At 37.1% G+C, this 15,713-nt stretch overlaps 1 protein-coding gene across 1 annotated transcript in view; it reads right to left on the bottom strand.

The window, feature by feature from the left end:
- Positions 1–15,713, bottom strand: part of mamo (maternal gene required for meiosis) — an 81,010-nt gene that overhangs the window by 26,573 nt on the left and 38,724 nt on the right. Inside the window, 3 exon segments of the mRNA XM_068303904.1 lie at positions 8,885–9,013; positions 9,084–11,036; positions 11,098–11,289. Of these exon segments, the coding sequence (XP_068160005.1) occupies positions 8,885–9,013; positions 9,084–11,036; positions 11,098–11,289 (2,274 nt within the window).

The following is a 15,713-nucleotide window of genomic DNA, read 5'->3' as shown; positions in this document are numbered from 1 at the left end:
ATGATAAGAAAAAAAAAAAACACAACACAAACACACACATAAAGATATAGAAAAAGACACAGATATAGAAGAAAAGGTGAAACTTTAAAAACGAAATTACAGTTATCTGTTATCTTAACTCGAGCACGTAACACACACCCACACACATACATACACACATACATACATACATACATACATACACATAGAAACAACTGTGAATGAAACAACAATGTAAAGAACAAGACACTTAGACAACAGCAAATATTTAGGTTTCAAATAAAACAAAATTAAATTCAACCAAAAGCGGCAAATCTAATTAAAAAAATTAAAAAACAAAAATATTGTTTACCAATCCTATTATTGCATTTCACAAAACCAATTGAAATTTATGTTAATCATAAAAATTATTAGGAAAACTTAGACTTTGAAGATCTTCAAAAACAAGGACTCAAATCTTTTTAATTTCTATTTAATTCTATTTGACTCAATGCAAGAACTTTTTTAAAGAATTTAATTTTTGGCTAATTGTAAGATTTTTGAATTAAAAACTCTAAATTTAATAACAAATATTATTTAGTTTCAATTTAGGTTTTGTTTTTTTCCCTAATGAGAATTTTCGATTATCGATGAAGATCGATAAATTGTTTATATATGCAAATATCGATTGAAATTCTAGTAAACAAGTTTTGTTGCCCATTTTTATATTGCTTTCGATTAATGTATACCTATTAGATATCCATTCGAATTAGAAGTCATAAGCCCATTTCAAAGTATATGCAATACATTTAGTCAAATAATCGATAGACTTCTCATTATCGGTTTTGTTGATCGATACTGATCGAAAATTCAAATCTAGAGATTCTGCTTGAAGGAGATTTTGATATTTAAATTGAAAGAATCGATTTCAAGTTATTGATCTATCGATTTCAGTCGATGTTTCGATTGATTCAAATGGGTCAATTTGGAAATGTATATTGAATTTTATATATTATTTCATGAAACTTATAAAGTAAATAAAAAACTAATAAAATTTCAAAAATTCATAAATCATAAATAATGAACATTTCAAAATTACAGAAATGATAACACACACACATTTAGTTTATGTAAAAGATAGTAACACACACAACGAACGAACGATTTATGTAAAAGCGTTCCACATTTAGATAGTACATATATATGTATGTATATATATATATAAGTATATATAGATATTAAGAAAATATTTGTATGCCTGTATGAGTGTGTGTGTGTGTGTGAGAGTGTGTGAGTGTTAGTGTGAGTGTAAGAGTATTATGTTAGTTTTGTTTTTTTTTCTCTTTCTTCCATCAAGTCGAATTCGAATTTTTGTTACGAGTTGCAGTTTTTTTCTCTTTTTTGATCGGTTATTTTAAATTTTTTTTTTAGCTTAAAAAACACCAAAAGCGCTTTTTACTTATTTATAGTTAATGCATTTCATTATTTCGTACTTGTAGATTTTTTTTTCAATGTTTTTTTTTTTTTTATTATAATTATTTAATAGCACAACGTTCAGATATAGATAAAGATTTTTGTTCTTTTTAATTTTTTTTTTTTTTTTGTCTGTTTTTTTTATTCTGCTTTGATAGACCCCTCTCTTGTTTTTTTTTAAATGGCTTTGTTTCCTGTTCTTGATTTGATCGATATATATATATGTATATATATATATATATGTTTTGTTTATTTATATTTTTTTTGTTGTTTTTATTATTGATTGATTATATAAAAGCACAACACACAATTTGACACATTGAAATATATAGAGGTAGTTTTTAAGAGAGAGAGAGAGAGACAGTGAGAGAGGCGAGTTGAAGAAAGCAACAAGATCTTTGGAGCAAAAAAAATTACATTCATTTATATATATATAAATAACTATATTGAGAGAATAGATAAAATACAAACATAAAATATATATATTTATATGTTTTTTTTTTTTAGATAGATAAGAAGGTACAACTATTTTGGGTTAGTATAAGTAACTAAACAGACGAAATAATCGGCCACTAAAAGTCCCAATTGAGTTGAGTGTTTAAATTTTGGAATTTTTGTGTTCAAATCTTGTGCAGGAAAATTTTGAACATGTTTTTTTCGTTATCGTTTTTTTATTTTTTTTCAAGCCGAATTTTTTTTTAATTTGGGTTTTATTTTTTGTCTCAATCGGTACTTAGGTTTGGTTTTTGTTTTTAATTCGATTTAAGCGCCAAAAGAAGGTATTGCATTTATGTATGTATGTGTGTGTGTGTGTGTGTGTGTGTGTGTGTAATAGCATAAATTTTGGTTTGTTGTTTTTAAATGGTTTCTGTTTTTGGCTCATGCTTTTTGAATGAAATGTTTTGTATACAAATGTGCTTATTGGGTAGAAGAAGAGAGGGGCGAAGGATGAGAGGACTTTTTAGTAATAGGTTGGCATGCTTGGTTGTTATTGTTGTTGTTGTTGTTGAGAAGTAAAACAAATATAATAAAATTAACAACAAAATATGTAATGAAAACAATGAAAAATCAAAGAAAATAGATTAAAGCTTAAAAAAAACAACAATAATAAATATTGTATGCAAATTGATTGCAACAGCGAAAGATGAGAGAGAGAGAGGGAGAGAGAGAGAGAAAGATAGCGAGAGAGAGCGAAAAGTGGACACATTTCTTATTCCTTGATAATACTAATAGTATTGAGACGGCAGCTTACTAAATCAGCGACAGAGCTGGAAAGTGGGATTAAGATTTCACTAAGTTTATGAATGTTTTGTGTTCATAAAGTAGGAAGCATCGTTTCAAATGACAAACCGAACGAAAAGTTCAAATGTTTTTAAAAAGCAGTCTATTTCAGTCTATTGCATACTTTAAGGAGAAAAGTCCCTAGCCCTAGATCCGCCGTTTCCGAGAAGAATAAATACTTTTCCAGTCTATTGCATACTTTAAGGAGAAAAGTCCCTAGCCCTAGCTCTTTTCCACCAAAAGTTGATCTAAGCTAATCAAATCTGAGCCTTCAGAATCGACTGCAGAAAGAGGTAGAAACGAATTTCGACTACAAATATCCCAAAAACTCTCATGAGAAAGTAAGTTAGTGACTTTTATTTGCCTTTATTTTTCATTTCCATGTGGAAAGAATTAAGTTGGTTATTCAATCTTAACCCACATAAATCAATTTTGGAATATGTTTTTTTTTCGCTGAGAACACATTGCGTGATAGCTTTTGGCTTAGTCAAGTCAGATGACCTTTTGGCAAAGGACTATCCATTAGCAAATTGCAGATGGTCACAAATGAAATGCAGTGCATTGAATAACCAAAACGTGAATCCATCTGCATGTATGTGTAGCCAGTCAATGTGGGTCAGTTGCACACACACACACACTCGAGAGGCCACCAAAAGAGCCAAGTCGATATGCGTCAGTAAGTTGGAAATGTCATTGAACTCCAAGGCAGAGAGAGAGAGACTTGGAGAGCTTGAACTCAGCCAGCCTAAGCCTTAATGAAATCATTATCTACGATAACGCACAGTCACTACATTGATTTTTATGTCCTGCTCCTGTTGGTGGTGTTGGTTTTGCTTCTGGTCCTGGCATGTCTGCAACATCTTCATCATCATCATCTACGTCGTTGTCGTCGTCGTCGTCAACGTTTGTCGTCGTCGCCGTATAATAATCAAATATCGATCGATGTGCGTCTGGTTTTTTGGGCAACAATTTTTGACGGTCGTCGGCCTTTCTATTTAATTTTGTCTTTTCCTTTTTCTATGCACTTGTCGTTTTCTTTCTTTTGCTTTTGCGTTGAGGTTTGTTTATTTGTTTTGTTTTCTTTTTTTTTTGCTATTTTAAAGCTGTTTTAAGCACACTCTGAAGCCCAAACCACAAAAATTTGTTATTGTAATGAAAACTCTTTAGAAACAACCTTCTATTTGTATTATTATTTTGGGAATTCTTTTTTTTTTTTTTTTTTTGTTTTTCGTTCCGAGGGCCAGAAGGGTCGTTGGATAAGAGCGGAAGAGACTATTGCAAATATTTTTCTTCTATCTAACTCCCCTCCCAGCCCCCCATCCCACAAATTATTATTTTTTTTGGTTTTTTGTTTTTCATGTTGCAGAGTTTGGGGCGGCAAACAAGTTATGAACGAGAAAGGGAAAGGCACCTGCGCGTATGCAATGATATTTTTTTTTTTTTTGTTCAGGCAAAAAGTGGATTCTGTAAGTGTGTGTGTGCGTGTGTGTTTGCATTTGTTTGAGGGCTTGATTTTTAATAAAAAATAAAATGCACATACATATATATATATATGTGTGTGAATGGATGTTTGTATGCGTTCTTTGGCAGTGCCAAGTAGTCGAAAAAAAAAACAAACACAAAAATATTGTATAAAAACGGCAGACGAAACAAAAAGTCAGACATTGAATGACGATGACGATGACGATGAGGCGATGCGATGCAGTCCCAATGATAGAAATAGGAGGGCAGCAAATGGTTTCAAGTTGCCACTTTTGCTGCCATTGACAAGGACGGGAAAGGACGGATAGAAAGTCGGTGTATGCCAATGCTCAATAGAAGCCCAGAGATACTTACATATACACATAAGTATATGCCCATTAATATGTAGATCTGCTAGATGATAGATGTAGATTGATAATACAAAATTGTGCTGCATACATTTAGGGATAAATCCTTAGAGATCAATCCTTTTGCTTCTTGCTGGAGGTTTCTCTAACTTAAATTTTTTTTAATTTTAGTTTTTATTGTCAATGACAAAACTGATCATTAGGTAACTATCAGTTGACTGGAATGCTGATTGAAATGGTCCATAAAAATAAAAAAGGGAAAAAGACTCTTCAAAAAACTTTGCAATCAACGCATCCAGGCTTGATTACAATTGGATGGTGTAAGAGGAGGGGGCCACCCTAGACCCAGAAGCTGCACAAATGTGCAATGTGCGTGGTGCACACACACACACACACACACTCGTTCCCCTATACCCACCTAACACCCACATTGTAATAAATTTTCGCTTTGGCATTTGTTGCCTTCTGAGTATTTTATTTTTTGTTTGTTTGCTTTTTATCAACAACAAAAAGAAGAAGAAATTTATATACACATACATACATATATAAATATATATATATTTCTTTTTTTTTGTGTGTGATTTTCAAACTTTTATTTCCCTTGATTGACAGATTCTCTGTGTTTTTTTTCTTCTTCATGGGTGTGTGTGTGTGTGTGTTTGCTTTTAGCCTTTTTTTGTGTTGGCCATGGAGTTAGGCTGCAATGCAGCGAAAAAGCAGAGGAAATGGAATGGGTAAGGGGGCGGCATGGGGGGGCCATTTTCATATATACCTATGTACACTTTTGGCGAAAGGCCTAAATACAAATATTACGCATACGATGTATGCAGAAAATGCAGGATCCCCTAAAGCTTTCAAAAAAAAAATATACAAAAAATAAAGGAAAAGTTGTGAATTTTATCCCCTGTTTGCTTTAATTTTGCTATATATATATATACACACACATACATACATAGCCATATACATGAATATATGTATGTATGTATGTATATTCATGCTGTTTGTATGCCCTTCGCCTCCACTTGTCGTTTTTATTCAAATTTCCAAGATAAGTAGAGAGACAGAGAGAGAGAGAGAGAGAGAGAGAGCAAAAGAGGGTGAAAGAGAAAAGAAGAAGTTATGGATCGTAAAATTACCAAGCTTTAGGCTAATGCAAAAACATATTAAAACTTCTTTTTCTTCAATCGAATATTCAACTCTGAGGCTCTTCCTTTTCTTTCCTTTCCATACTTATCTAAACTATTCCTTGTGTCTAGAGCAATGACGCATCTACCTTTATTATCTATGAAATGGAAGGGTATCAAAGAAAAGCGTCAACGTACACACCATACACACACACACACACACACACATACATACATATTTATTATGCAGCAACGATGAGTTTTTTTTGGGGTAAAGACGCAAACGGCTCCACATTGAGGGGGATAAAACGCATTTGCCAGTATGTTTGCACTTGTGAACGTCAAGCTCGGCGACTTGAGGCGGTTGCATTTTTTTTTTTATTTTTGACGGTTTGTGTTTCCATTTTTTTGTGGCCCTTTTTGGTTTTTTGTTTTTTTTGGGATAAATATACTCTTACAAAAGTGCGGTATATCGACTATGAGACAAATCGATCAAAATGCATGTTTCTTTTCCCAAATGTTCCCAATGACAGTTTTTGTTTACACTAAACTCAAGTTATCGATAACTTTCTTTAGTTTCATTTGAGTTGATTCGACTTTTCTTTGATTTGAATATTTATACTAAGGGAATGAAAGGAAATTCCCTATCATCGACTTTGGTCTTTTTGTTGCAGGGTATTTGAAAGTCTGTGACTTTAATGCACATACTTGTTTTTTATATTTTGTGTAAAAGATTTGGCCTGCTGCGTTTTTGACAACATTTTCCTGCTCGTCGTCCGTTTGGGGGTGTCCGTGTGCACCATCTGGGGCCCTGTGAACCAAGTCTCTGCCGTGTCCTCTGTGTGTCCTCAATGTGCGGGCGCTTATACGTACATACATACATATGTATGTATGTATGTCCGTGTGCGTTCTTGTCAAGAGTTGCAACAAAGTGCGTTGTTCATATATATATATTTGTTTTTTTTTTTTTTCGTTTCATTTCGTTTTTGTGTGTACTTATTCCTTGCACTGATGACGTGGCCAAAAGAAAAAAAGGACTCACCGCCGCCGCCGCCGCCACAGAAGAGAAAAGGACACGACTGGGCAGGGAAGGGCAGAGCAGAACATAGAGAGCCAAGGAATATGATAAAACGTCAGCGGATAGCTTGGTTTATTTTTTTAATTTTTTGGTGGTTTTTTGTTTGTGAACCAAAATTGTTTTTACCCCCCACCAGACCCCACCCCACTCCACCTAAAATGACAGTAGCAAAACGAAGGCAGAGAAAGAAGGTAGCCAGCCGTGTTGGTAGGTAATGCAAAAAATATATACACATATATATATGTATATATATGCCGGAAGCGAAAATGTTTTGTCAGTAAGAAATTTTTGTATTTTGTGTACAGTTGTGTGCACAGGACACTACGAACTCCAAATGAATAATTGAGTTTAAAAGAAAAGTTTTCGATCCTTTTATGGATTTCCCCTTCTAAAGCAAATCCAAAGAGGTAAAGGGTTCACAAGGGTGCTAACTGCACTTATCGAATATAAATCAATCGATTATTTTCCATTAGCACACATCTTTTGGTGATTTGTTATCGCAATCGTAACGTAGATCATATGCGGGCTGATTGGTTTTTCATCCATAAAACTATACTAGAACAACAACAACAATAACCAGAGAGTACAAAAACTAAATAAATGTATATATGTATATATGGAAACATGGATTACATGGAAAATAGTTTTTCACTAAAACAACATGAAAAGAAAATTGCAACGGAAAAAAGGTGGCAAAAAGGATTGGCAAATTGCAAACGGAAATTGCCGCCAAATACATTCACATATATATATATATATGTATATAGTCAGGGCAACTGGTCAGTTGGTGATGGTTGGTAGTTTGGGGGTAAGGGGAGTTGAAGGAATAACTACATAACATTTGGAAAAAGAGAAGCTAAAGAACAAATTAAAAAAAATATATATAACTAAAATATTCAATAAGAGTTTGTGTGTGTGTGTGTGTGTGTGTGTGTGTGTGTGTGGGTGATACGAATATTTAAACATATAAATTGTATATACAACACAAATACACATATACATATATCTAACGACATTTAGAGAGAGAGAGTGTGTGTGTGTGGGTGTGGGTGTGTGTGTTTGGGTGATAGAGCGATTGCTAGGCAAATACAGTCAAATATACACAGATTACAAGAGAATTGTTCTACACATTTAAAACAAATTTCATGAAAATACTTTCAACATAAGGAATCAAACGAAAATAATTGCATATTTTTGGGGGCTAGGTTGGTAGATAGATAGATAGAGATATAGGTTTTACATTGTATTTGTGGTGGATAAACTTTGTTTCTTTTTGCAAAGGGTTGCGGGTATTGGTGGGGTGGGGGGAGGGGAAAGGTGTTGTCGGATTCGAGGTACAATAATAAAATAAAATAAAAAATGGTTATATAGTAAAATATGTATATATATATATATATGGGTTATATAATAGTATATATAAATATATATAAATTTCATAGACAAAGAACACGACGAAGAGCAAAAATATATGTTGAGTTTTGACTTATTTTTTTTTTTTTTTTTGTTTTGTTTTGTAGTTTGTTTTCTTTTGATTTGATAAATAGTTGATACATATGTATATAGATTTTTAAATATATATATATATAGGCTTATGCTTATATATATATATGTATATATAAGAATACATATAGAATATAAACAGACAAAAAAGAGAGACAGAGAGAAATAGAGAATAATAAATTGTTACACTTAAAAAATGTTTGTTTGGCTTATGTATATAGAAAGTTATATTGGAAGAGACAGATATTGTTTGCATGGTTGATTTTGGATGGGCCGAATCGGTTTTCGAAATTTCATTTTGGAATTTTGCAAAATTTGGAATATATTTATGTATATGAATATAAATTTGGTTGATTTGGTTGGTTTTTTGATTCTCTGTCAGTCCTATCGAAGCAGCAAAAGCATTCACTGAATTATAAATATGTTTAAATAATTTGATTTTTTTTTTTTTTTTTTTGATTTGTTGTATATTGAAAGAGGCCTTGGAGGGTCTTGGATTGATCAACTTTGGGGGCTTTTTTTGTGTTGGGTTGGATGGGTGTCTTAATTTTGTTTTGGATTTGTTGGGTGGGTGGGGGTGATGGGATTGCTTGGGTTGCCTTTTGTATGCTTGTAAATATGTTGATAATGTAGGGACTTACCGATTCGTGGGAGGCGCGATAGTCTAGCTCGCCGCCTAGGCCGCCGCCAGCTGATGCCGAACGAGGTTGCATGTGTCTGCTGTGACTGCTATTATCATCCTCACCGCAATCGATCTCTTTTTTGAGACTCTGCAACAGAAGTGGTGAAATGGTTTAGTCTACGGATGAGAGAAATGAGATGTTGCGTAGATGATCTTACCAATGGCACCGATTGCACTGGCAAGAGACTGGCTATGCTGCCGGGACTTAGGAGACTGGTGGCTCTACAATCTGGAGCACCTGCTGCACTGTCACGGGAACTGCGTGATAATGGTCGCCCCGATTGGCCCATACTCAGGTCGGATACACCGCCGGACATTGCTGCAGGTGTGGAACGTTGTGAATCGATTAGGCCTGCCGTCGCCGCCGCTGCTGCTGCTGCTGCCATTGCTGCTGCCGCCGCTGCCGCTGTGGAGGAGGATGAGGATGTTGGCATCACAGTTGAGCCTGTCGAGAGATCCACACCGCCACCGCCACCACCGCTGCCAGCTCCGCTGCTACTGCTGCGTATTTTCATATTGAGACCCATATCGTTACTGCTATTATCCGCATCGTCGTCGTCATCCAGATCCATTTCATCGTCATAGTCATCGTCGACGATTTCTGTTTTGGTAATGGGCAGCGGACCGACACCGATTAGAGCCTCTTGTGCCGCCCTCAGGGCATCCTCGTCCTCATCATCGACATCATCGTCATCGCTGTGCGGCTGCGTTTGACCCAGCCGGACACTCTGATGATGGGCAATCCTTTGGGCAATATCTCGAGCAGCTGCAGCCGCTGCTTCGGCACGTCGTCGTGCGCCACTTGTTGCACGTGAGCTGGCAACTGGCCTCATCTCGGCATCCTCACCACCGCCGCCACCACCACCACCACCACCACCATCATCATCATCGTCGTCATTGTCTTTCTGATTGTGTGCAGGATGGTCGGTAGCAGCATTCGCATTAGCCTCATGTTCGGCCGCCTGGGATTCCATATTTCGGTAACAATAAGCGTCGACATCGTCGATGATGTTGTCATTGTCAGCAACATCATCATCATCATCGTCATCGATGGCTACGACAGCAATGCTTGAGGAGGATTCGGGTGCATCGCCATTGCTGGCGCTGGGCGACGATGCGGATGCAGATGCGGATGCGGCAGCAGTAAGTGAGGTAGTGAAGCAACTGCTGGCCTTTATGTGGCTACTACCGCTGACAGTTCCACTTCCACTGTTTGTATTGTTGTTGTTATTGTTATTGCTGCTTGTTGAGTTATTATTATTGTTGTTACTATTATTATTATTATTGTTATTATTATTATTATTATTACTATTATTATTATTATTATTATTACTCTCGGGCAGCGTCTCCGTAGAGGCAGCACGTCTTTGATAGAGATCTAGCGGCATGGGTGCATCCTCATCCTCATCAACATCGGCAACATTATCGTTAACATTCTCCCTTCTATGAACAACAACCTGATCATCCTGATCATCCTCATCATGCTGATCATCATCATCGTCATCCTCGTCATCATCATTATCATGATCATCGGCATCATCCGGATCGAGGTCAATGGGTGTCGAATGTGAAGCAGCGGCATTGCTACCACTTGCCGAACGTTTCGCTGGCGATGGACAGCAACTGTCATTGATTTCACGTTTCTGTAGGCTATTGGCGGATTCATTAACTGACGACCCACTGCTCCCACCCACTCCCACTCCCACTCCCATTCCCATACCCACTCGCAATGCTACCGTTGCCGCAGCTGCATTTTCTAACGCTGAACTCGATGAGATTGATCCTAATGTTGTTGCAACTATTGAGGCTGCTATCGCTGTTGCTGTTGTTGTTGATGTTGTTGCTGTTGATGCTGCTGCTGCTGTTACTTGTGCTGCTGCTGATGTTGCTACTATCGACTGTGTCGAACTGGTTGTGGCTGAGGCTGCTGTGGCATCCAATACAGTGGTAGAATCATCGGACATTTTGCTAGGACCGCCACCAACTAATCCACCAGTAATACCAGCGCTTGTCGCTGCTGTCGCCTGCGAGTGAGGACGCAATCGATCGGGTTCACGTTCAGGTTCTCGCGATGTCGTATTCTGATTTGTCATCTCGGCAAGACCCTTTACCTTTAAAAATTCGTTCAATTTATTTAATCTGAATCATAATCTTAGACATCTTTTAGCCTACCTTAAGTGATTCGGCTGTCTTGAGCAGCGCTGATAACTGACAATATTGCACGTTCACCTCGCCCTTGTACATGTATTCAACTAAAGTTTGCAGCTCGGCAAAACGGACGTCCTTCAATATCACAATTGGATGTCTTTCGGGGTGCTCTAGGAACAGGCTCCGGAAGTACGAGGAACTGGCCGAGAGGACCACCTAGCAAAAACAAGAAAACCAAGAAACATTAGTTAGTTATACCAAATAGAAAGAATGAGAGACAGTGAGGAAGAGAGAGAGAGAGAGAGACACAAAGATGATGAGGTTTAGTTAATAATCATGGAATGGCTTAATGAAAATCTCATAATCATTTTTTAACAGTTTAGTTTGCCAAGAATTCCTGTGATATCAGCCAGAGTGAAGGTTTTTCTTTCTAGCCTTGATATATAGTTGACAAAGTTTTAATATGTATATATATATATATACATACATATATATTTGTATATACACTTCATTTCCTTTACTAGCTGCCCACTTTCCATTCTCTTTTTTTATTTTGCTCAATCTCTTGTTGCTAGAAGTAAAACATTTATTAGATTTACGATAAGGCCTTGGCCAATCGACTGGCCGGCTGCTTTTGAAGATGCCTAGCAACCAACAGCAACAACAACAACAACAACAACACAGTTCAGTCTTTCAGTTAAGCTTTGCCTTCTATATATATACATATACATATATATGTACATTCAGAAGAAGAGGCTGCAGGCGTTAGGGCGTGAACATGCCACGAATGACAATGACGCCGTTGCTGCTGCTGCTGCTGCTGCCGATGTTGCTGCAGTTCCTGCTGTGGTTGCTGCTGCCGTCTACCAAACCAGGACAACAAGTTAGTTCATAGCTGTCGATTTTTATGTGCGCATGTACGCCTTGGGGTATGCAATGATCGTTTTGGCGATATCAGGAGAAAAAAAATTAAGGAGGAGTTGCATAGACCAGAGTAAAGGGAGTGGGAGTGGAAGTGCATAAGAGCTAAGAGCCACAAACACTTCTCTGCCTTGGCCATGTTGTAAATTTTCATTGCTGGCAAATTGAAAAGGCGGCAGCGACCATTTCGCATATAGATTTCGCTATAGCCTAATGAGGTTTTGGCTTTTTCACCATTTTCTTTTGCAGAAAGGCGTGAAATTTTTTCATGTACAGTACAAACTGCCAAATGTAAGTCAGTTGGAATGGATAGAAGGAAATTTTTGATGCGGAAGAGAAAGCCTCTCAATGGTTAGCATCTCAAGATGCTTTACTCATTTGTCAGGGTATCGTTAAGTCGAAATAGATCAAAGAAATGGAGAAAAAGACTACTGGCCACCACATCTATTCCTAGTTGTTCGATCACTGTTCACCTCCAGCCCCAGCCCCAGCCACCGGCATCACCAAAAGTCTCCTGTCACGCGCCGTTTGCACTAGAATTTATTTAAAAAAATGCAATCGGCGTGCACACGCCCCCGAATCCAAAGGCAGCAAACGGCTAAAATAAGCGTTAATAAATTCACGCGCATATTAGACTGGATGAGGCCTAGACCAAGCCAGCTCCCAGACCCCAGACCCCAGATCCCAGACCGGTGTCCGGTCTTTCCTCTATGTGGCATTAAGAAAATCGAATTTCCTGATTACAAGCAAAGGAAAAAAGGAAAAAAAAAAAAATAGAATAGCCGAGAGTAGGAACAAAATAGGTGAGCTTGGGTGGGAGGGGGTATGCTAGGAGTTGGGTTGGAGTTGGACAAGGCGGCGCAAATTGGCAACACTTTTAATTGAACGTTGCTGCCGCTGTCGCTGCTGATGCTGATGCTGACGTCGCCGTTATTATTAACGTTAGCAGAACGCCCCCAAAGCTAATGAACGCCAAAGGCTTTTTTTTTCTCTTCTTTTTCGTTTGATTTCTAAGGCCAATGTCCAGTTAGTACTATATAGTGCCGGGCCGTCTGTACACATACATATATACATACCTCTACTGTATATCTATCTATCTCGGAAAAGAAAAACGAGCCAAAGTTAAAATGCTGCAAGTAATTTGCAGCCAGATAGTCAACAACATAAATTGCCAAACACACGCGGGGACAGGAGAGCTAAATGTGGGTTGTGGGTTGTGGGTTGGTACAGCAGCTGGGTGGGTGGATAGTTGGGTGGATGCTTGTTTTGTGGTTGCGTGCCAGTTAACATGTCCTTACCTAGCCAAGTTAACATCTCATCCTTTCTCTTCCCCCTCTCTCCCTCTCTCTCTCTCAATTATCATTTTTTCTGTCTTCAAATTTGGACAAAGTTTCCTAATCTAATCTTATCGTATAATCTAATTTTGTCAAGTTCTTTCAAGGCTTTAACTATCTGTATCTCTAAGTTTATCTTTATATTCATAAATATATGCAAATAGTATTCAAATGTATTCAAAAGCTGTCGATGACTTTATTTGATTATGGAAGAGAAGTTTTCTTTAAATAATCGAAGGAATTGATATAGTCAAGTTCATAGATATCAATCAGTTTTGGGTTAATATCGATAAATCTCTTGAGAAACAACATAAAATTCTTGAATTTATACAGACATTCTTCTTGATGTCCTAAGGATAAAGGATCTCTCTATGTTTAACTAGATTTTCATCCTCCAAAAAGACAAAGATTTATAAGAGTCTCTAATGAATATAGTGTATGTGGCAAGTCGGTACAATCCTTTCTCTCTCTGTGTGTTTGTGTGGTCTCTGGCTTAAGTTTTGGGTGTGTATCTACGACTACAAACAAAAACTTTGTTTCTATCCAGGCAAAACCAAAAAAAAAAAAAAAAAATGAAGAAGATAATGTGAACAATTTTAACAATTCTATTATGAGGCCACTCCCTTATATAGCAGAAGTGAAGCTTGCAGCAATGCTTGACCACCATCAACAGCAAAAGCCAAGTAGAAGATAAGGGCAACAGAGAGCGATAGAGAGAGAGGGAGGAGTGGAGGGAGCGAATTGCCTGTGTCTTCTCGAGAAGACAGCGGCAAAATATGCAAATTATTATGTTTGCATATTGCCGCCTTCGAATATTTCTTGGCATAGCTTATTATTTATTTTTGTTTTTGCTCTTTTAGGCCCATAGACTTACAAAGTCTTACTCTTCTTCTTTGAGCAATTTCCATTCGTTCATCCGCTGCTGGCGGCTGTTTTCATTGTCGAAAGTCCATAGATCGGGTCCAGTGTTGGGGGTACTCTCAAGATCTCAAGTCAATGGCTTTTCGGCTTACATTTATGTCTTAATATAATTTAACTCTCCTCATCCTTATGGCACCCCTTTCTGGCATCTCCTTGTAATGTTGGCAAATTTCTATAATCTTTATTAATACTATTATTTTTCGAAATATTATATCTATTAATAAATTAATATTATTTACCTAAATGATCTATTAGGCTAATTTTTGGAGAAAACCCCTCACTATAATTGGCTAAAGCAAGACTAAAGTACTTAGTCTATATGAAAAATTCCATTATGCTTTCATTGTCGTTGTTCTAGCTAAACTAAATCAAAGGAATTAAAGTTAATTTCTATTTGTTGTCCATTCTCTTCTTGTTCTCGTTACTTGCCAAGTCATTTTCAATCACACAAAGGAATATAATTCTTCTCTAAGAACTTTAATTAGAATTTGGCTTAATTCGTTTGATCAAAAGGAAAGGAAAAGGTAACAAGACAAGACTTAGAAGGATGTGGGAGGAGTAGACAGAACAATACCGACTTCAAATTACACTCTAAACTAAACTAAATGATTTAATCATTTACCTCTCACTTAGTTAGGGTATTTTTAAAGGGGTCTTTCCGTCTAATTTGTTAAGATTTCAGATTCTTCAAGGTCGCGGTCATCAGTCATAATTAAAACCAGCCAAAAACCGAAAACTTATAAATCACAAAAAACCCTGCTGAGAGCAATAAACGGTCCTCTCTAGAGAGTTGGTTTAACTTTCCCACCTCTTTAACTGTTTTCTATATCTGATATTGGCTTTAAAATTCACTCAGTAGACCATTTTGACTCACGCACTTGTTGTTTGCCTTGTCATTGTCACGCACAAAAGCTTGAAAAAAAAAAATCAAGAGACGGGCCCCCGAAAATCTCCAAAGAGAGAGAGAGAGAGACAGAGTTAAAGAGCGAAGTATATACATATATAAAAAAAAAACGTGCGTAACGCAACGCAATGCGACGCATAAATTGATGACGTCAAATTGAAACCAGTTGAGCGCCATACGCAACAAGACAAGTGGAAGGAGGCAGAGCCAAAGCCAGTCGGTGGTGGTGTGCGACTCGGAGGAGGGGTGGGGTGGGAAGCGAGAAGGATGAAGTGAACGTCGCTATATGCGGAACGACTACATAAACGAACGACAAACGATTGAACTCGCAAAGCAAAATCGCTGTGTGCGTATGTGCAGGCACACACCAACACACACACACACACACACACACCCATCATATATATGTATGTATGTGTACACATTTTAATTGAACAAGTTTTTAGCCATACCCTTATAATTAGGGTACATCTGTTTAGATCAGGCCATCAAAAAATTAGCCAAACTCTAAGAATCAAGATCAGACAGACGGGACTTTTGTCCTCTATCGGAAAGTTAGC

Source organism: Drosophila tropicalis, unplaced genomic scaffold, assembly GCF_018151085.1.
Source record: "Drosophila tropicalis isolate 14030-0801.00 unplaced genomic scaffold, ASM1815108v1 contig_158, whole genome shotgun sequence".
Classification (NCBI taxonomy): domain Eukaryota; kingdom Metazoa; phylum Arthropoda; class Insecta; order Diptera; family Drosophilidae; genus Drosophila; species Drosophila tropicalis.
Note: the sequence above shows the minus strand (reverse complement) of the source record. Positions and strands in the feature narration are given on the sequence as shown.